The sequence below is a fragment of the Typopeltis vanoorti genome, chromosome 3 (genome assembly GCF_054136105.1).
Source record: "Typopeltis vanoorti isolate ZY-2024b chromosome 3, IOZ_Tvanoo_1.0, whole genome shotgun sequence".
Taxonomy (NCBI): Eukaryota; Metazoa; Arthropoda; class Arachnida; order Uropygi; family Thelyphonidae; genus Typopeltis; species Typopeltis vanoorti.
This window is the reverse complement of record NC_143551.1, coordinates 137,119,653-137,143,215: the sequence shown is the minus strand read 5'-3', so window position 1 is coordinate 137,143,215 and position 23,563 is coordinate 137,119,653. Positions and strand designations below refer to the sequence as shown.

Sequence of the window (23,563 nt, the reverse complement as noted above, 5' to 3'; positions counted from 1 at the left end):
CGACTTGTTGATCTACTCATCCACACTAAGAGAACATCAGGGAATCCTGCTGAAGGTTCTAGATAGATTGAGTAGGGCCTGTCTATCACTTAAGTGCTCAAAATGTAGATTCTTTTTGAAAGAAGTGGAATACCTGGGACACATAGTGAGCGATGTAGGAATTAAACCAGCCAAGGACAATGTGAGTGCTATACTGGAAGCGAAGCCCCCCTCCATAGTGAGACAAGTTAGGAGATACCTGGGGATGGTAAACTTTTACAGGAAGTTTATTCCTCGTTGCTCCAGATTAATGGATCCCATAGTGGGACTTACAAAAAAGGGGACCAAGTTTGCGTGGGGGGAAGAGCAGCAAAGATTGCATCAAGCCCTGAATAAAGCCATAACCTTAATGCCTGTACTCATGTGCCCTAAGCTTGGACAAACCTTTTTCCTTGCTGCTGATGCCTCTAAAAACACCATTGCTGTAGTTCTGGAGGCAAGCAGAGGTAAAGAATTTTAGGCCAATTGCCTTCATAAGTAGAAGACTCTCTCCCTCTGAGCAAAACTACTCTGTAATTGAGAAAGAGGCCCTTGCAATAGTATACAGCCTTAGAAAGTTTCGATACCTGTTAATGGGACAGCACATTATCCTCGGGTCAGACCACAAGCCCTTATCCTTCATTTCTTCAATGAAGGATAAGAATCAAAGAATTGTGCGCTGGTCCTTAGAGATGCAGGAATACAACATTGAAGTATTCCTGGGAAATCAAATGTTGTAGCAGACTATCTATCCAGGTCACTAGACACCGATCCGGATGAGGATACCGGTTCTGATGAGAAGAGGATAAAACATATCTTGATGATAAAAGGGAGTAAGGAGAAGGAGAAAAGGTGTCTGCTCCTCTCCCCCACTTCAGAACTGGGGAAAACAACAAATCATTGATGCCCAAAAACTGGACCCAGTGTGTGTGTGTGGGGGGGGGGTTCACAAAAGGCTATCGGATGGGGAGGGTCTCTCGCACAGTCAGAAATTCTATGATGCCATACACATGGATAAGGGTGGCCTTCTATTGTCGAAACAAGGTGTCACAGGAAAATGGAAAGAAAAGATCCTAGTTCCGAGAATCGTGATTCCTTGGGTGCTATACACGCTTCATGACGCAGACTTAGCGGGCCATCAAGGCATCCACAGAACATGGAAAAGGGTGACGGACAGATATTTGTGGAAGGGGATGAGAGATGATGTTGAGCTTATGTATCATCATGCCATTTATGTCAGCAAAAGTCTGTCATCACTGGCAAGGCCCCCCCTCCAACCGTTCCCGCTCCCCTTGCATCCCTTTCCGGCTGTGGCTGTGGTTATTGTGGGACCACTCCCTACCACCTCGAAAGGAAATAAATATATACTTGTCATAATAGATATGTTCTCAAGGTTTCCCGAGGCCACAGCCATGAAGGATCAGATGGCAAAGACTGTAGCGAACAAGCTTTTCAAGCTAATCTTCTCAAGATATAGAATGCCTGAAACACTCTTATCAGACCAAGGCACCAACTTCACTGCCGAGGTGATGTTGCAGCTCTGCAAGTTATTGGGGATAAAGAAGCTTTTCACCACCCCCTATCATCCCCAAGGGAATGGGATGTGTGAAAGGATGAACTGAACTGAACTCTGAAATTCACGCTCTCCAAGCTGACAGAAGGACGAGTTTCGGAGTGGGATACTCATCTCACGCAAACCCTTTTTGCTTGTAGAACAGCTCTCTATTCCGCCACAAAGGGGGCCCCAGCAGTTGTGCTCTACAGGTTTGAACCTTTATTCCCCAGTGACTTCAGAAGTTCTACAGCAGACACAGGTTTTCCAGATATAGACCAATATCTGAACAACCTCATCCAGGAAAACAGATTAGCACATGAATTGGTAGTTGAATCCAGCAACATGTGCTCCCAACGTGCCAGGACATATGCCAACAGATTAAGAAAACACAAAGATTTAAATCTGGGTAATATGGTCCTACTGGAGCAGAACTCCACAAGAAGAAAGGGAGGAAAGTTTGGGAGGGGGGCCGCTGAACCTTTTGAAATCATAGAAAAATTGTCCCCAGTAACATACAGGATTAGAGAAACAACATGTCCAGGAAAAACTATGACCGTCCACTCGGACCGTCTGAAATTGTACAAGAATAGATCTGATAGGATAGTTTGTTTAGGAGACTCACTAGAAAACATCTGGGAGAAAAACAAGTGAAGCTAACAGAAGGAAGAAGCTTCCGAGAAAACAAAGTTAACACCGGACACACTCACTCAAAAGAGAAGGTAACAATGGAGAGGAGGAACAGAACTTCTCAGAGGAATATATTCACAGACAGGTTGGGTACAGAGAAACTTTGGACAAAAATCATTCGAGGAGATCAAAGGGAGAAATGGGAGTCTCAATGCAGAGAAACACTGCAAAACCCCTCACCAAGATGCTCATTATGACCCAGACATAATGGAAAAGTCAAATCCCAGAGAATTGAAGAAAGCAAAGAAAATGAAAGGGGAGACATCTGTTAAGAAAAATTTTTTAAATAAAAAAATTTTTTTCATTAAAGAGGAGTCCTTTGTTAGATATTGAATGGAGAACTTATTTGATAAGTTATTCAAGATCTAACATGTAAGCTTTACAAAATAACAAAGAAATTTGCGTAATACCTGATTACTAGTAGAAGATGAGAAACACCTAAATTATTGTATGTGAAAGTTTATATCAGAATGTGTAATATACTGGAATTTAAATTTTGTAAAACGGAAAGCTAAAATCAAGAATAATGTCAGATTAGCATTTCATGTAAAGGAGTAATGGCTTAATTTATGTATTATCAAACTATCATAAAATCGTAAGTGGCCAGGTAAGAAATGACTAATAGGATCAATGGTCGCGTCTAAGCTGCAAGTGCCTGTCGTAATACCAAAGGCAGTAGTTTACGAGGAAGGCTAACGTAAGTGCTTTTCCTCGAAAACATCACCTAATAGCAAGAAGGGAAAGCAAGGGGGGATCAACCTAAAGACGATGTAAGCTATGGATCGTGCGAAAAACAATACAGAAAAGAGGGCACTGAGAAAAAGTATTTAAGGCAGTACGTGCCAAGCTCTAGGCTTTTTTTTTTTTCATGTTTTCTTCGGAGATTTTGGAGATTGAGAACTCTCGACGAGTGATAGGAGATAGGACAAGCCGAGGGTGCTATGTTGACGACATCCGGCCGTATTCATGACCTGCACTGAAAGGTATTCCACGGAGATCCGTACAAGAATCAACAGCTCATGCAGAATGGTGCAAAATGCTGCACGACCCACCCGAGCGAGCGGAGAAAGCTCGTAGCAACAGCCATTTCTTGATTTGTGTCCAGTAGCAGAGAACGGAACAACTCAGCTGCAAGATGAAGGACGACCCGAACAACACATGGCAGCCAATAGACCTTCGGAGAGACTTGGTAAAGTAAAGATTCTTTTGTTTTATATCTTGAGGTTGTTTGAAGGTAGAATTTGTGTCTTGATAAAGCAAGAATGAGGCCATTTTAGAGAACTTTGATAGGCTAGGGTAATTAATACAGCCAATTCTATTAGACAAAGAATTTTATATCATAAATCTCTAACGTGAAATAGTGAAAACCCTTTGTTAATTGAGTAAACTTAACTATGAGAGAAATGATTTGAGAAGTATCTATTTAAAGTAAAATGTGAATGAAGGAATTTTGCTTGAGTGTAACATTGTTTAAATTATCCATTTGTATTACATGATTTTGCATGTCAGTTTATGTGAGAAAGTCAGATTAGTATTGATCAGTTTGTATAGATAAGCCTAAGACATTTACTTAGCTAGCAATGCAGAAGTTTGATAACTTCTGCATAAGATTTTGTGTACCTGTATTTTAGCATTAATGAACATGTTTTGTTATTTGAACCTGAGTCTTGCCTTAATATGAGGTGTCAACCTACCACTTATAAAATTCGAACCAAATAGCTGGAAAGAGTTTAGAAAATTATATAATAGAGATTAGATCTTAGATCATGACTGCAAGGAACCGAGATCTATATACTCGTGTGTGAATTTAGATTAACTTATATGCCTAAAACCTAGGAATATTTCCTTGAGCCTGAATTATATTCTTGTTATTGGAAGCTGGCTGGCCTGGTTAAAATATAAATTTGCCAGTTTCTGTAGAGGAAATATCCCTAGGGGTCAACCCAGGTTATATATGGCAGAGAAGAATATAAAATTTAAGATATTAGATAGAAAAGTAGAGAACAATAAATATAACAGAAATAACACAAAAAAAGTAACGACATTACAATCTAGATGGGCCAGTTAGGTGGTTAAGGGAGCGTAATTGATTTTTTATGATCTTAATGCTCTCACCAGTGAACTTAACCACCTACATTATACCTTCTTAGCCAAGCTAGAGGTCCACACGTTTTCCCAAATATGGACTACAATAAAACCATCACATCCCATATGTCCATCATACTCTGCAAAGTTAGCAGAAATCCTGAAAAAATACAATCTTTACAGTGACCACTTCAAACTACATATTGGCATTCCATATCTGATTTCTCAAACACCACCCACGGTTCCTATATTTGCTTTGATTCTATTATGTGCTCTGCAGATTTAGTCTCTCCCACTATGGTCAAACTGGCAAGACAGCAATATCAGAATCTCAGAACAAAAAAAGACTTATCTTGTGCCACCACTTTAGCCACTCATAACACGCAGACCTTACCTTGAATACCTACCACAGACTCTGCTACAAAAGTCTAATTACTTCAGAGGAAATAAGCATATATATGTGTTCTTGGAATCTGTATCTGCCTTAAATAAATAAATAATATTCTCAAAAAATTTGGATACATCAAATTTTGAGTCCAACAGCCAGTAATGCCCATTCAGCCTCATAGTTTATGACATTGGGCCTTCTGTTATTTTTTCATGTTATTACTGTTACTGTGTATTTCCCACATATCTTTACTTATATATTGTTCTCAAATAATGCCAATTTGACTGATGAAATATAGGAAATATTAAATTATTTCAGTTATTATATCTATATTTTCATTTTATTCCTTAAATTACTATTAACATCAGTTGCTATAAAAACAAAGCAGCAACGATCTGCTCTAATAATCCAGTAATCTAATAATAATTATAAAAATAAAAAAATACAGGTAAAATGCGCATTATCTAAAAAAAAAAAAAAAATACTTATTATATTTCTGGGAATCGTTCTGCACAATTCTGATTAAGTTATGCTGCAAGAAGGCAGTCTGTAAAACGAAGTTTGGGTTCATTATCCTTCTAAGACTAAAAGTGCATAAACAGGAGCTCCATTGACTTATGTGCTAGTCTGTTGGCTCTTCTACAGCAAACTTTCTAGACAGTTATCTCATGTTTCTTCAGTTCACACTATGACACAAGGAAAGAAGTGAATAATATTTATTTATTCATTCAAAGGCCATATATTTCAGTCTGAAAATTATAGGCCATCATCACTTGCAATGTTAATCACAAAATGAAACACGAATAATGGATTGATTTGAAATAGTGAGAGCTGGATGATGTTTTGCATAAAACAATATAAAGGTGTAACAGAGGAAATATTAGTTATTAATTAAAAAAAAATTGAATGATGTGTGATTAGAATAAGACTCTCATATCTTAGCTAGGGAGAGGTAGTTGTTCTGATTCAAGAGTTCGAACAGTGAAGGCTTCGGTGCTTTCTTTAAATAAACATTCCTGTAATCCTTACTCAAATAAAAAGGAAACAGTATGTAGAGTCCCTATTTCATACATCTCTGAACCAATTTCTAGAATTCTTAAGTATAATCTAGTGGCTACATTTACTCCTCAACAAACTATCATTATAGTTTCCATCTTCTAAAGATAAACATTCTGCTCCTCCTCCCCCCCCCTGGTGTCTGCCAAGTTCCTTATGACTGTTGTCTTTCTTACTTTGACAAATTGAACTTTTAGTGGAAAAAGAAGAATGCAAGAACACCAATCTTACATTGTTAATAGGAAATCTGAGAAATCTGGCCATGCACAACATATAATGGATACTGACCACAATATCCTGTGGTCTGAAATGAACTTACTCCATCATTGCTGCCATAAGTTCAGATGTTTATTTAAAGAAAGCACTGAAGCCCTTACTCCATTGTCTGAACCTGAATTGGAATGATTGCCTCTCACTATTGAGAGGGAGAGTCTTATTCTAATCACAATCATTAAAGTTTTTATAAAATTAATAATTAATTAATAATATAATGTTCCATCAATTATATCTTTGCTATGTTTTCTGTATAACATCACCAGGCTCTCAATGTTTCAAATCAGTCCATTGTTTGCTTTTTACTTTGTAATTAACTAATGTTACCACTAATGATAGCCTGTAATTTTCAGGCTGAAATACATGGCCTTTGAATAAAGATTATTCACTTCTTTCCCTGTGTTATTGTGTGAGTCAAAGAAACCTTATGGTGCAAGTATCTCTTAAAAAACAATTATCTCTTGTTGTATTTTCATGTTCATAAAGTTGTTTCATGCTTGTCTTCACTGATGGTACTGTTCGAGATAATGCTAGATTGAGTTAGTGAAACAGTGTAAATAAATAACTTTAGTTAGTAAATTATTTATTTGCAGTATTTTATTCCAGAAACTTCAACATGAATGAAAGTTATCTTGTGTTGTTTACCATCACTGCAGATCCATATTTATTATGAAACACACACTATATTTCAAACATAAAATAACAAGCCTTTTAAAGCGAATAAAAGTTGAGCAGCTCTCAGATGTAAACTGTAGACTAAAATACAGAAATATTATTGAAAAGAAAATGAAAGAGTTTGAGAACAGGAATCAAACCTTGGAGATTCAGTGGCAAACTCTGAAGGAAACATTGATTGATTCTGCCAGAGAGGCATGTGGTGAGGTTGTGTGCAAAGATAAAAAAATCAGAACTCCCTGGTGGACACAGGAAGTTAAAGAGGCAGTAAAGGAAAAGAAGAAAGCATATCAAAAGTTCCTGGCAAATAAGTCAGCTTTTACTCTTACAGAATACAGAGACAAATGTAAGAAAGCTAAACAGTGTGTAAATCTAGCTAAACAAAAGTCATGGGAGGACTTTGGCAAGAATATAGAAAATAAATATCAAGAAGGTGGCAAAATATTCTGGAGGTTGTTGAAGAAGCTTAGGAATGGAGGAAAGAGTGCTGTAAAAGGAATTAGAGATGATAAAGGTGAAATGAAAACAGGAGAAAAAGATATCCTTGAAGTATGGAGTAATTACTTTGAAAAACTGCTAAATGAAACAAGCGGTGATGACAGCACAGTGATAAAAAACACTGAGCAGGCATGCAGTCAGGAATACATATCCATACTTGAAGTAGAAAAAGCCATCAAAGGCTTGAAATGTGGAAAGGCAGCAGGAGTAGATGATATTCGACCAGAAATGCTGAAGTATGGTGGTATAAGAGTCTTACAGTGGCTGCACTGCATAGTTCAGAAAGCCTGGACAGAGGGACGAATTCCCGATGATTGGAGTAGAGCTCTCATAGTACCCATATATAAAAAGGGAAATAAAACTGAATGTGAGAATTACAGAGGTATTTCCCTACTGAGTGTTCCTGGCAAGATCTATGCAAGTATACTTGAGAAACGGTTGAGAAGAATTGTGGAAGAAAAGCTTGGTGAAGAACAAGCTGGATTCAGGCCAAATAGAGGCTGTCAGGATCAGATCTTCACTTTACGACAAATAGTCGAGAAAGCATGGGAATATAACAAAGATCTGTATTTAAGTTTTGTCGATTTGGAAAAGGCATATGACAAGGTGCCAAGAGAGAAGCTATTCAATACGCTGCAGTTATATGGTGTCAATGGGGCATTATATCAAGCAATACTTAGTCTTTATTTGAGTTGTGAGTCAGCAGTTAGAATTGAAGGAAGTACAGGAAGATGGTTTAATGTTAAATCTGGTGTGAGACAAGGATGTACATTATCCCCTCTGTTATTCATTATCTATATGGATCACATTATGAAGGAATGTGGTATTAAACCTGATATCAAAATTGGAGATGTTAATGTCAGCTCTTTGCTTTATGCGGATGATGTTATACTTCTAAATAAATCCGCTACAAGTCTGCAAGATTCTCTGACTAAATTGAATAGCTGTTGTAATAGATATGGTATGAAGGTCAGCAATAAAAAGACAAAGACAATGAAAATAGGCAGAATCATTGAAAATGTCAACTGTGTTGTGAATGGAGAACCTGTGGAACAAGTAAAACATTTCAACTACTTAGGCACAATTTTTACTGAAGATGGTAAACTAAATATAGAAATAGACAACAGAATCAGCAAAGCTGGTATCGTGGGAAGTCAATTGAATAAATTCATATGGAATAAGAAAGAAATTAGTCGGAACACTAAATTAGCTGTATACAAGACTGTGTTCAAACCAATTTTAACTTATGGATCTGAGAGCTGGGTCAGAAGTAAAACACTTGACCAAAGACTAGAGACCGCAGATATGAGAGTCCTAAGAAAGATTAGAGGCGTGAACAGATGGCATCAATGGCAATATCATATTAAAAATGAGGATATTAGGAAAGAACTTGACATTGTCAGCATCCAGGAATGCGTTAGCAGAGCTAATCTCAGATGGTATGGTCACTTAAATAGAATGGGAGAGGAAAGATTAGCAAAACAAGTGTTCTCTGCCAGGTTGGCAGGAAAACGACCCAGAGGAAGACCAAGATATAGGTGGATTGATACGGTACAAAGTGCCTTAGACGATAGAAATATAAGATCTGATAATGTTGGAATCTTGACAAGTAACAGACTGATTTGGAGGAAAATTGTAGATAGGAAGTTAGTAATGATGTAATTTTTTCATGTAGTACTGTCATATCCTGTACACCCCTTGAGGGTACATGGCAGAAATCTGATGATGATGATGATGAATAACAAGCCTCATCTTATAGATATTGATATTATGAATTGTTTGAACCTATTCAAAATATTCCATTAGTAGTAGTCTCACTTAAATTAGTAGTCTCACTTAAATTTTTTTTTTGAAAAAAAAAAAAACAAAAACATTTTGTTTAGATCTTATTGCACTATTTCAATTTGCCATCAATTCTGACTTTTGTGGCTATTTTTCATGTCAAAAATGTTTTTCATAGAAGCAGGGAAGAACAGTTGGGAGTGTCTTCCCAATTCTATTATTTTTTGTCTTCTGTATTCACAAGTAGAGAGGCAAGACTGTGGGTGACACCTAATGAGGATGGTATATGAATGGCATTTTTTGTAATATGGCCTGAACTTCAGACCTTTTCACACAAGATTAATTCCCTCCATTCCAGAATTAGTTCATATGTGAAATCAAAATTAAGAACCCCCCCCACACACACTTTTTTTTTTTTTTTTTGAACACTTTATCTTGAAACGCTTAGATGATTGGCAACAGTTTTCATTATACAGAAAAGGATATATGGTAGATGTGTGTATTTTCCATTATTATCCCTTTTAAACACCACTGCTGTCCCCTCTTGAAACATAGATAGCTTTCACTTGAGCTGTATGTTTTGTTGATGCTCTATTACAACAGAATTGAACCTCATTAAGATTTCTTTCATGATTTTAACTGCAAATTTATCTCAGTGGTTGATATCAACAGTTACTGTTCTATGTATTTTTTCCCCTCGTTCCGTGCATGTGATAGATACACTTCAGAACATATTTCGAGATTACTGTGCTCCATCAATCTTACTATTGCATTTCGTCTTCTTTGTAAATTGGTTTCAGAGTTTGCATAAGGATAAAACTAATTCTTTGTTGATTATGAGGATATCCAAAGTTCCCTCTTCACGGTATCTGTCTTTGGGTATACATATATATATGATCTGCAGCCATCCACCTAGAGCAGCGTTTCTCAACCTTTCTAAGCCCAATAACCAGTAAAATGCCTAAAACAATCCTGCAGACCACTAAGTTACAGAGGCGGAGCTTGGGTGGGGGTGGAGATCCGCCCCTGGTGGCACCTTTTTTGGCGTTTACTAAATCTTGCCTTACTGTCTATAAAATAGCAACTGAGTAATTAAATAGACTTTGACAATGTGATCGACGATTTTGTGAAGAAAAGCAAGAAAAATAATATTTTAGAATGTTGGAATTAAAGTTTTACTTTAACATAATAAATCTAAAAGCATGCTTTGAAAGATATGGCAACATAATTAATTAAATTGGAAGTAAACGATTAAAAGTGTATCATCATTAAACAAAGTTTTAATTTTTATTAAACAAATAAATAATATAATTATGTTGCTACATACTTTTAATGAGATGGTTCAGCTTCTCGGCCCTTGCAGAGTTGCTGGATATCTGGCTCAATATTGGTCAACTTCAGTCGAAGATTGGCACACACACTAAGACGATTTCTGTATTTTGTTTTTATTTGAAGGTGTGATGAAAATCCTTTCTCACAAAGATAGGTTGTAGAAAACTGCAGGACGATTTTCAATGCTTTTTCAGATAATTCTAGATATTCACTTCTCACTGAAGACGAGATCCAAAATCAAGCAAAACGAGAGGATCACGGAATTGCATTTTATGCCCACTTTTACTTGAAAGCTCAATTAACTATTCCTTTTTTGATAATGAAAGATCATTCTCATGACTGCAAGCCTGAAATGGATCGCGAACCCACAGAAATTTCTTATAAAAGTATTCGGAAAATGTTTCAAAATTCCATTTCAGATTTTTGAGGTGATCACAAACCCTTTCCACAAACTCAGAATGAACAAAAATATTATTTCCACTAAAAAGGATTCCAATGTTGGAAAAGGTGCAAATTGCTGTCTTTTACGTAATTAATCCATAAAACCAGTTTTTTCTCGAATGCCTTTATTTTGTCGTAGGCATCAAGAACACTTAAAAAATTTCCCTGAAGGGAAATTTTGCAACTGTTCTTGATGTTTAATGAAATTTAATTTCAAAAAAATGTCTGAAAGATAGGATAGTTTTGATAACCATGTTTCGTCAACAAGAAGTGATGCAAAATCAGAATTACATTCATTTACAAATAATAAAACTTTGTGCCTTAATTGAAATAACCTTGTTAGTACTTTGCCCCTGGAAGCCAGCAAATTTCAGAATGAAACAAAAGTTGTATATATTCACTGCCCATTTCATCTCAGAGTACTAAAATTAACATGTTATTTAATGGTCGAGCTTTAATAAAATTAACTAGCTACTTCTTTGACCTTAGAAACAATGCCACTATGCCTGCTTGTAACACAAGCTCGAGCATGAGCTCCATCCAAACAGAAGCCTATACATTTTTCCCACTGGATCCATTTGTGTATTATGTAATTATTGAGAGTGTGAAATATATTTCTTCTCCAGTTGCTGGGGATGACAAAGTTCTACAAAACAAAATATCATCATGAATGTTGTTATCATGCACATATCTTACTTAGCATATTAACTGTGCATCATTTGTAACATCAGTAGTCTCGTCTATTTGTAATGCATAATAAGGGCTCTTCTTAACTCTTTCGATTAACTGAGATTCTATGTCACCTGCCATATCATTAATTCTGCGACCGACAGTGTCATTTGAAAGAGGAATCAAATCAACATCTTTTAGTAACCTGTTGAAAAACATTGTTTTTACCACATCTTTTATAGCTGGAAGTAGTAAATTTCCCCAATAGAATGAGGTTTCCCTATTTTTGCTATGTGCAAACTTAAGAGATAGGATGCTTCCAGTGCTTTGCTATTAATGGTACCCATGGCTGAAATTATATCTTTCCCATGATTTAATGTCCCTAAGCATCGCTGAAAAAATTCAATTGGCTTATTTTTCGCATCATAATGTTTAGTTTCTAAATGTCGTCGGTCGGAGTTTCGCAGGTTTCATGCACTCATTCGACAACACTTCATAACACAAAACACATTGAGGTTTCTGTTCACTTTCACCTCCACACCAAGTAAACCTGAATTCCAAATGTGAACTGTTATGTTTCCTACTGTATTTTTTCTTTGAGCTGCTTGTTTCTTCTACTTTAATAGTATCAGATTTACTCGCTGTTACAACACGTGTATTACAATTAGGGTTAGCATTACCTATTTCATTTGCTCTTCTTTTCAAAGTCCTAGTTCTAAGCCACTTTTCCATTATTAAAAAAACGTTTCCAAAAAATTTATAAATATATAAATACTGGGATTAACTCACAACATACTTTGTTCAAGTATCGTTTAGCACTTCTGAAGATATACTGTGCCTTGGTTGAAGGAAACCTTCAATAATAAAAATCAATACACAACATGCAATTGGTTGGAATGTGGATAACACATGTTCACTTCAGATCTGACAAAACAGCAAGGGAAGGTGGAAGCAATAAAACTATATTGTTTTTCACTTCACCCCTCTTATTATTCGTCATTCTGCTGCTAAATTTGTAGCTGCAGAATGATGAATAATAAAAGAGAGATAAAGTGAAAAACAATAAGTTTTATTGCTTCCGCCTTTGAACATTCTGACGCTATTTGTTGGTTTTTTAAGACTCCATTTGATTTCAATAATTTTTTCTTATTAATTTTAATTTGTTTTGTTTAGATAATTAAAGAAAAGTGTATTTAATTAATTTAAGTCTGCCTGCAGGCCACCTGTGGTCCGCAGACCACAGGTTGAGAAACACTGACCTAGAGCATCATGTTATATTGCTTAGAGAATAAAGAGTCTAAGTAATATGATGTGATAGCAGCTACTTGAATCTGTAACAGTGGAATATTGGTTCAGAAGATAGAGCGAGAGGAAGTATAAATGTCAAAAATCAGGTAGTTAATCATTATTATTATTTATATGGGCACTGCATGGAGTCGAATGACTCATTGTGTGAGACCAACTCTGTCTGACAGTGTTAACACAATACCCGCCATACATCTTAGACCTATTCACTGTTGGAGTGCTCACAACCACCTCTGGCAATTCATTCTACCCATTCACCACTCTCCAAGTAAAAAAACATTGTCCACACACCCATACTCACCACTCTTAAACAGCTTCTAAATATGACCCCTTTCCCCCCCTCCCATGTACTGCACAATTCTTCTGTGTCAATCTTATAGAAACCCTTAAGTAACTTATAAGTTTCTATCATATTCCCTCTCCTCTGCCTGTCAGTTAAGCTCTGCAACCCACACACCCTCAGTCTACCTCATAGGGAGCATTCCACAGTCACCAGTGGTCAATTGTGAATCCTCTCCACCACTTCCTGATCCCCAAGAAATGCACGTTGACTACTGTTCACATTAGTCAACATATGGCCGATTCATAGCCTTATAATAGCCTGTCAAAAATCAGGTAGTTAATTATTATTATTATTTATATGGGCACTGCATGGAGTGTTAAACTGCAATACTTCCATCATCCCACAACCTCTCTTACACCTTGTGTTGATTAGCCAACTACAAGTTGTAAGGGGCAGCAGAATGTAAAGTCTTGAGGTTTGGGACACTGCATACTCTATGGGAGGAGTTAAACTGGAGGAAGTAGGAGAGACAAGAGATCTGGGTTTGATGATTGATAGAAACTTGAAATTTAGGAGACATATTGCAAAGGTAGTGAAGGTAACACAGAGGATTGCTGCAATAATGAGAAGGACATTGACCTGCAGAGATAAAATGGTTATCATTCCATTGTATAAGACTCTGATCAGACCACACTTAGACTATTGTTCTCAGATCTGGTCCCCCAGGATTTGAAGGGGATAAATTAAATGTGGAAAGGGCACAAAGGCAGATAACAAAGATGATGTCGGCACTGTACAATGTTAGTTATGAGGATCGGCTGAGGGAGTGTGGACTGCAGAGTTTGGTAGATAGAAGGAGGGGTGATATGATTGAGACTTTTAAACTGTTGGGAGGTGGTTACAGGGTTGACACTGGGGAGTTCTTTTGCTTGGTTGAACAGCGGGAAGGAGTCATGACAAGGGGCCATCCCTGGAAGTTACAAAAGGAAACTGTGAGAAAGATGGTGAGGAGTGGTTTTTTTGCGTGGTTGAACCATGGAATGCATTGCCTGATGGAGTGGTGAGAGCGAGAATGGTCAATGCATTTAAGGAGTAGTATGATAGACTTTGTGTTTCCTAGGAGGGACCTCCCTCGATGAGTCTTGATAGACTTGTGTTTCTTAGAAAGGACCTCCCACGATGAGTCTTTTGACTCCATGGAGGCCTCAATAATAATAAAGAGGGATAATAACCTCCCTAGCTTTATATCCTCTGAATTTCAAATATTTATCCACCATCACCACCATCATAGCCTCGTAAATTTTGTGTAAACTAGCATAATCAGTATGATACAAAGGGTGTAATCTTTCCATTCTGAAGTGCATTACCTTACATTTTACAACATTGAATTGACAACCGCTGTCCTTTGGCCACACTGCCAATTTATTTAAATTAACTTGTAAGATATCTACACCACTTTTATCAACTGTTATCCTCCCTAGTTTTGCAACATTGGCAAAGTAAATGTCCCCCCCCCCCCACTTCAAATCTTCTGCTGTATCATTAATGTACAAATGAAAGAGTAGTGGTGCTAGTAACCTGGGGCACTTTGCTAGTCTCCTCATTCACCTTGATTTCACTCCACTATACACCACCCTCTGATGTCAGTCTATCAGCCCCCCCCCCCCACCCCCATCTCTGCCACCAGGCTCATATCCATTCCCATTTGCTCCAACCATTATGGAAGACACTAGGGAGGGCAATAGTTGATAAAGTCATGTAAATATCTTACAAGATGATTTAAATATATTGGCAGTGTCAGCAAAGGAGAAGAGTTGTCAATATGTAATGACTTTCCATTCAGTATTCTGTCAAATGCCTTTGCAAAGTCCAGCAGTATCATGGTGTAGCCATTTTCTTTATCCAATTCTGCTGTCAACTTATTATAAAATATGAATAAATTACTCAGGCAGAATCTACCTTTTACAGAGCCATGCTGCACTATAGAGTATCATATGCCTATCCACCCATTCCTGAATTTTACTTTTAAAGGCATATTGATCATTTAGTAAGTGAACTATTCCTTCTACTCCTGCCACTTTCCTGTCATCAGCACTGAGTAAAAATATCTTTCCATAATCATTCTTTCTCTTGCTATGCAGCAAAAAAAACTCTTTCAGATTTACTTTGGCCTGCTTAGCTAATTTTCTCTTGAAATCTGATTTAGCCTTCATTACCATATTAGTTACCCTTCTTGCTTGTGCTTTATACTGCTCATGGGCATGCTTGATCATCTTGTTGTTTATATTTCTTTCACAATGCTTTCTTTTATTGGCTCCTGTTTTATATTGCTTAGTCATCCATTTAGTTCCTACTCGATTTATCCTCCTGACCCTGGATATGCACTCTGATACTGCCTTACTGAAACAATCCTTGACCACTTCCCATGCAGTAATGACATTCATTCCATGTAGTTTCTTCAGCTATGGCACTGCTCTTAGTTAACTCCTAAGTTTGTCATAATCACCAGCTTTGTAGTTCCACATAAAAACTTTCTTGACTGAAATTTCCATATGTTCAGCAACCTCCCATGCCAAGACTGCATGGTCACTTTCCCCGATCAGAGGTAGAGTCACTACTGCAGTTATAGTTCATCTTCTGATGCTGTTACCAGATCCAACACTCAAACTCCTGGTCCCTTCTATCACATGCTGTTTCAGGTAATTATCCCTTGGTAACTATAAATTTCATTTCCATTTTGCATTTGTGCCTTTCCTCCTTCCAATCTATATCACTATAGTTGAAGTCTTCCATAATGAAACTATATTAATGATGTTGCATTTTCTGTTAAGGTAATTAAAGTATTATACCATCAAGATGAAGAAGGTTGGTTTAAAATATAGGATGGGTTACAAAACCCTTTTGCTGACTCAGATATTTTCATATATTCTGCATGGAAAGAGAAGTGATCATTGTATGAAAGGTTGGGAAGTCTTTAGGTTTCTACCTTTCATTATTAGTATTGAGAGTAAAATTACAAATGACACTAGTAGGAATGAGAGAGAGACCAGTCATAGCACTGATAGTCAGATTATTATTATTATTTCGGGCGACTCCAGGGAGTCCTTAGACTCATCGAGGGAGGCCCTAAATATCACGTCCACACAACTATAAGACATTCTCACAGTATCTATCATACCTCGCCTTGAACTCACTGACCGTCATAGCACCCACAACAGACTCTGGCAGCTTATTTCACTCATTTACCACTCTAAAAGTAAAGAACCCAGCTCTAACACCCCTTCTAACCACACTCTTGCCCAGCTTCGATAGGTGTCCCCTAGTTCTCCCACCAACAGTCCCGATCTCAAAAATATCCTCTAAATTAATCCTATAGAATCCCTTTAGCAATTTGAATATCTCAATCATATCTCCCCTTTTCCACCTATCAACTAGTTTCTGCAACCCACAAATCTTCAACCTGTTCTCATATGGTTCATTCCATAGACCTGCTATCATTTTAGTCGCTCGCCTCTGTATCCTCTCCACCTCCTCCCCATCAAGAAGGAACCGAGGTGACCAAACCTGGGCACAGTAGTCGAGATGAGGTCTTATCAAGGCTCGGTACAGAGGTACAATAACTTGCTTGTCTCTGCTCGTCAAGGTATTTTTCAACAGCCAGGTGAGTTGATGAGCTGATTTAGCTACTTTTGCAATGTGCCCCCTAAACTTCATCTCCCTATCCACCAACACTCCCAAGTCCCTGGCCTCGTCAATCTCCTGGAGTACAGTTCCACCAATATGGTATACTGCTGCTAATCTTTTCACCCCAAAATGCATACCCTTACATTTTGTCACATTAAATTGACATCCATTCTCCTTAGCCCAGAACTCCAATCTATCCAAGTCATCCTGCAAGATTTTGACATCTTCTGCATTCACTATCACCCTACCCAACTTTGCATCATCAGTGAACAAATGAACTGTTCCACTTAGATCCTTCCCTATATCGTTAATGAACAGATTAAACAGTAGTGGTCCAAGAATAGAACCCTGCGGCACACCACTAGTCAGAGGCCGTCTTTTGGACTCTACTCCTGAATAAACTACTCTTTGATATCTCTCCATCAACCACCCACCTATCCATCTCACCAACCCTATATCCATTCCCATATGTTGTAGTTTACGGATTAGAATTCCATGTGGTATCCTGTCAAACGCCTTTGCCAGGTCCAGCAGTATCACTGTAAACCCATTACCCTTATCCAGTTCAGCCGTCACTTTGTTATAAAACTTGAGCAAGTTACTGAGCAATGATCTACCCTTCACAAAGCCATGCTGTCCCCTGTACAGTATCTCATTTTCATCAATCCATTGCTGTATTTTTCCCTTGACTACTTTCTCCAAGACCTTGACAACGACTCCTGATATGCTGATCGATCGGTAATTTGCAACCATAGTCTTGGATCCTCCTTTATGCAGTGAAACTATTTTCTCCTCTTTCCACACCTTCAGGACTAAACCAGACCCGAGACTCAGATTAAACAACAATGTCAAGGGCACTGATAATTCCTTAGCTGCTTCACACAAGACCCGTGCCAGCCAATCCCACAGATGTATTCACATGAAGGTTCTGTAATAGACTATTCATCTCCACTTCATTCATCACAATTCCTGTATAAACTAATGGTTCCTTCATTTCTTCAATGTCACCACCTGGATGATATACTTTTGCAAAGTGAGTGTTCAGTAACTCCACTATATCGACTGATTCAGTGACCTCCTTACCATCATCATTCCTTAAAATCATTTTGCCATGTACAGTTTTTTTCTTGCTTGCAGCATATTGAAAGAACTATTTGGGATTCTCTTTAGCTTGCATAGCTAGTTTCCTTTCATAATCGGCTTTTGCTTTTTTTTACCACACTCGTTACCCTTCTGGCCTGCACTTTATACCGTTCATGTGCCTGCAGGTCACCCCTTTCTTTAAATTCCCTCCACAGTTGTTTCTTTTTTTGCAGCTCAAGCTTAATGGTGTTATTCATCCATTTAACCCCCCTACTTGTTTTACTATTCGGACCCTAGGTATACAATCAGCCATAACCTCCTGTAAATGCTCCTTGACCACTTCCCATGCTCTATCGACATCCAGCCCTTGCAGTTGTACATGCCATGGCACTGATCCAAGCAATCTCCTAAGCTTGTCATAGTTGCCAGCACGGTAATTCCACATATACCCTGTCTTAATCGAAAATTTCACACCTTTAGTCACCTCCCAGGGCAAGACCTTATGATCACTCTACCAATAGGTGACAACATGGTCATATTCATTACAGTCAAATTCTCCGATGCTTACCAGGTCAAGCACTCTCAAACCCCTAGTATTTTCAATTACATGCTGTCTCAGATAGTTATCCCTTAATAATTGAATAAAATCCATTTCCTTCCTCACATGTGTCCTCTCCTCCTTCCAATGAATGTTACCATAGTTGAAATCCCCCATAATAATTATCCTCCTTCCACTCATTTCATCAATTTGTTTATGCATACTATCTCCACCATCTATTCCATCACCTGGTCTATAGTAGCATCCAACTGTATATTTTGTTCTGCCAGTCTCAATCTCACACCAAATAGCCTGAAATGTGTTCCTTTCACTATCCTGCAATACAACTTCAATTCTCCTTGGCTGCAGTTCATCAGCTATCATCAATGACACCCCCCCATTTTATTCTCTCTGCCCCTCCTAAACACACTATAACCTACACATTCTATCCCACTAACTATATCATCTTCCGTCAGCCATGTTTCACTAATGCAAGGTGGAGCAGATTTTATATTCAGCACATTTTAGTACTTTGGATAGGCTAGTGGTTGGATAAATTTACTTGGCAACTGACCACTCATCTGCACTAATATTAATTTATTGCCTCTCATTTTTCTGACTTAACTTTCTCTCATGCAACATTTTCTCCATTTCTCCTCCTGCTGCTCAGTGATGATGGCCTCTAATTTTCAGATGCAATTCTCTGTCATATAGTTCCCCTGTTCACACAGATTGCTTTTAGACATCCAAAAATTCCAGTCCTTTCTTCCTACATATTTATTCCAGCTGTCATTTTGTTCATTCATTTCTCCTTTTATGACTTAGATTCCTGCTTTGGTTTTCATCTTCACCATATTTTCTTCCTTTCTTACCACTTTAATTTCCCCTCTCTTTCATACAGGTATTCTCATTATTTTTGCCTTGCTCTTTGTCATGTTTATAGATCTCACCACTCTGAATTTATTCTCAAAACCACTTTTTCATTTGATGACACTCAGTCCTATCACATCTCCAAAATCACTTCAAAGTTATCAGCAGATGGACATTTTCTGAAAGCTAAACTTGAAAAATACATTTAATAGTGACTGAAGTGTCAGCTAAAGTCTAGTAGAATATCACTTGCCATCTTAATTTATCTATGCCATTATTGTTAATTGTACATTTTACCAGTAAGTATCTCAGACTTCAATATTCTGCCAGTAGCTTCCTTAGCACTTGTGTAATATTGAGGTTGAAAAGGAGAGTTTTATTTGAAGGAGAGGGAAGGAAACTATGCCATGGCCCTTTCCCCTTTCATAAAGGTTACTTCAGAAGGTGACCTGAATACTGATATTGAAATGTCAAGATATAATATTTTAATTAAGTTATTTTTATCCTTAAACGGAAATCTGTCCATTTATTGTGTGCATTGCACACCGTTGAATGAAAGAAAGAATGCTGTCAAATTTCATTTCGCGGAAATTCATTCTATAGTTGTAAAATGATGTTGTTAATTGAGACTTAAAAAAAAAAAAACTTAATTGACCATAATGTCATCAGCGTGTTTTTATTGGTACCTTTTTAATTTAATCCTTTATCTAAGTGTGTGCAAACAAAGTTTGCACCTGAAAGTATCTTCAGGACTGGGGTAAAGTGGTACAACACTGGGCAACTCCTTGCAAAGGCATTGATCAAGCTACCAACAATCCTATCTCAGTATCTCCCATAATGCAAAACACATCTCCTTATGGATATGTATAATGTTATGCATTAAGGGAAGGGCCACTACCCAGACTAATTTCAACCTTTATTGAGGTCTCTTCAGTGGGAGCCAGGCCCAAGTGGAGATACCAGGCAGAAGCATTAGCAAGGTCATCTCCTCCTATAGGAGCTGCCAAACGTGTGTCACCTTTTTATGAAATTACTCTGGATTTAGAGAAAGATGTTGAAAGTTCATTTTTCACTTGGTCAGACTATAATAAATTTAGTTTAATCCTTTATCCAAGTGTGTGTGCAAACAAAATTTGCACCTGAAAGTATCTTCAGGACTGGTGTATCTCCCATAATGCAAAACACATCTCCTTGCGGATATGTATAAGATATGTATCCAGTCCTGAAGATACTTTCAGGCTCATCTTTGTTTGCACACATTTGGATAAAGGATTAAACTAAATTTATTATAGTCTGACCAAGTGAAAAATAAACTTTCACCATCTTTCTCTAAATCCAGAGTAATTTAATAAAAAAAAAAGGTGGCACACCGTTTGGCAGCTCCCATAGGAGGAGATGACCTTGCTAATGCTTCTGCCTGGTATCTCCACTTGGGCCTGACTCCCACTGAAGAGACCTCAATAAAGGTCGAAACTAGTCTTGGTAGTGGCCCTTCCTTTAATGCATAACATTATACATATCCGCAAGGAGATGTGTTTTGCATTATGGGAGATACTGAGATTAGGGGTGTTGGTAGCTTGCTCCACTTTTGCAAGGAGTTGCCTGATGTTGTACCACTTTACCCCAGTCCTGAAGATACTTTCAGGTGCAAACTTTGTTTGCACACACTTGGATAAAGGATTAAACTAAATTTATTATAATATTACATGAAAGTAAATTATACTAACTTGATCAAAACCACAAATAAAAAATAATGTTTTCAGTCAAGTAAGCCTTTGAAAATTTCAGTTAATGAGGAAAAATTGGAAGCGGCAGAAAGATTCACCTACTTGGTATACAACACAGAGATGGTTGGTCTAAGCATGATATTAAAGCACACATTTCTAAAGCCACTGTTGCCCTTTAGAAGTTACAGTCAATTTGGAAGGATAATTAAATACAGCTGATTACAAGACTCTATTTCACTGGTCTTGCTATATATGGATGTGAGAGTTGGACATTGCTAAAGGAAGATGAGAAAAGACTATTGGCCTTTGAGATGACGTGCTGCAGGAAACTTGTAACAAATTATGAGGTTAGAATGATAATCTACTCCATTGCTACAACAAAGAAAATGTCAGCACTAATAACACTAAAGGAAAAAAAATCAGCACTAAAATACAAAAAACAGATCTAGTGGCTGGGCCACATAGCTAGATCTTGTAGCTTACCTACAATGGCATTAGAGGGCTTGACTTCTGGTAAAAAAAAAAAAAAATAAAATAAAATAAATAAATAAAAAACACTGCTGGGGGCAACCTAGAATCCTGGATAGATAATATTAGAAAATGTTAAGTATAGGCTCTGGGAAAAAACCCCATGTTACTCCTCTTGAAACTATTATAAATTTGGCTATTATAGCCTGTTTTTCTTTAAGAGTGACCCTTATTTAAATACATTGGCTATCAATACTCAAGGGGTATATATATTTAGGGCATTATTGGTGAGTATAGAAGGCAATTAAGGTAGAATAAAAGAGGCAGAAAAAATTTTTTTGGTACATACCTTTATTGATTCTACGATGTCTTACACTTCCATGATCTCGCTGGAGGTTGTTTACAAGCGGAGGGGGGTGGGGTTTAGAAGCGGGAAGATAAGTTTAGATAACCCAGATTAATATTAATAATATATATATATAAATGTATACATATATTATTTTGAATTAGAGTGCATTTTTGTGGGAAGGGGAGGAAGGATAAAGACTATTGTGGCAACTGGAGGTGGGTTAATGGGGTGTGGAGCCGTTTCGGTAGTGTGACCATCCTCGGAACTTTGTCGAAAATGAGTGTAGGGCTAGTCAGGGCAAAGTTGCAACTGCCAAATAAGGGCATTAGTTGTCGCTACATGGCCAGAGGCATGGCTTAAATTTTAGGTTCTGGACCGTCCAACATTCGGAAATTAGGTAGGGGCGGTGGACGTTGATAGAATTTGTGGAATTAGAAAATGTACTAATTCTTCGTTCTCCACCTTGTTAAAGAGATCTCAAGACAAATACCTGGAGATGTTAGGACTGTCACCTTTGTAGTGGCCCAACTGTCTACATAGACTAAGCCAATCAAGTAAAACTTATATTTTCTTCCCTTTAGCATATACAAGCAGTGTAGACTGTTGATATTCATTTGGTTCCATTCAGTTTTAACAAGTTTCCATTATAATTTGAGATATGGTTTTTGAGCATTTTACTCATTTAATTAACTTTATATTTTATGATTGTATTGGGTTATGTGCATGGAATGTTTTCCATGGCTGTCCTATTTGGCATAGGTGTTAGGATACAAAGGATTAAGTATCAGCACTCTATGATGTCATGGCATCATATTTTCTCTATGCTTTTTGCATTTTGTGGGTCTCATACCTGAAGAGTTGTGATTTTCCTAATTGCTAAATTGGATTTATTTATTGTATTTTATTTTATTTTTTGGGGGACTAATTGCTATGAGCTATTAGGCAAGTGCAAACTGGATTTCTACTACATGTTATGCATTAGTAGATATTTAGCTCTTATTTATACATTAATATTACCAACTGACCAAACATTTCAGTTTTGATAATAAATTGTTTTAATAATAAATCTTTACTTATTTAAATTTGTTCATTACTTTTAACTTTTATTAATTTTGTTTTATGAATGTGTGCAACTAATTTCAGTTTTTATATAAAGGTGTGATGGTCGCCGCTGGTCTTTAGCATCATTACCATCATCGGGTTATGGCACAAATACACCTGGAAGTTCAAATGTATCTGTGAGTTTCCTTTCATTAAACTTCATATTCTCTGTTAATTTTTAGACTAAGCTGAAATTCTTCTATTAAAATACGTGTCATTCCCCTTCTAAATTTTTGTCATAATATTTTTATGGTGAAAAAACAAACGAATACAATGAATTCTCATGGGACATGTTTTTTGGAAGGTATGAAGTTAGCAGAGCATATGCATGTGCTTATTATCATGTATATGCATAAGTATACATATATTGCAGAAATTGTATAGATGCCAGAGTGTTTCACAGACTTTATTTTCACAACCCTTTAAATGCATTGTTGGTCCCTCTAGCTTTGCCTTTAGGTACCATTCTACTGGGTTGAGCATTTCCACTGAATGATGTTTTGGCCCATCTTTTCCATCAACATGACAGTCATTTCCTGCAGTGGAGTTGTGCACAGTGGTCTTTTCCTCATCCAAGTGTATATTCTTCCTGAAGATACTCTCTCTGCCATTGTTTTCCAGCTATTGGAAAACAAAGGCAGATTCATGGATCACTCTTTTGCTTCCATAAGACTTCTCTTAAAGTGGTGAACTTTT

General features: G+C 37.3%; 1 protein-coding gene across 7 annotated transcripts in view; it reads left to right on the top strand.

Moving 5' to 3' along the window:
• Nucleotides 1–23,563, top strand: part of dop (microtubule-associated serine/threonine (MAST) protein kinase dop) — a 677,535-nt gene that overhangs the window by 208,466 nt on the left and 445,506 nt on the right. For all 7 annotated transcript variants that reach the window (XM_090390876.1, XM_090390874.1, XM_090390878.1 and 4 more), the window contains one exon: nt 22,923–23,004. In XM_090390876.1, coding sequence (XP_090247002.1) covers nt 22,923–23,004 — 82 coding nt within the window. The remainder of the gene's footprint in view (nt 1–22,922; nt 23,005–23,563) is intronic.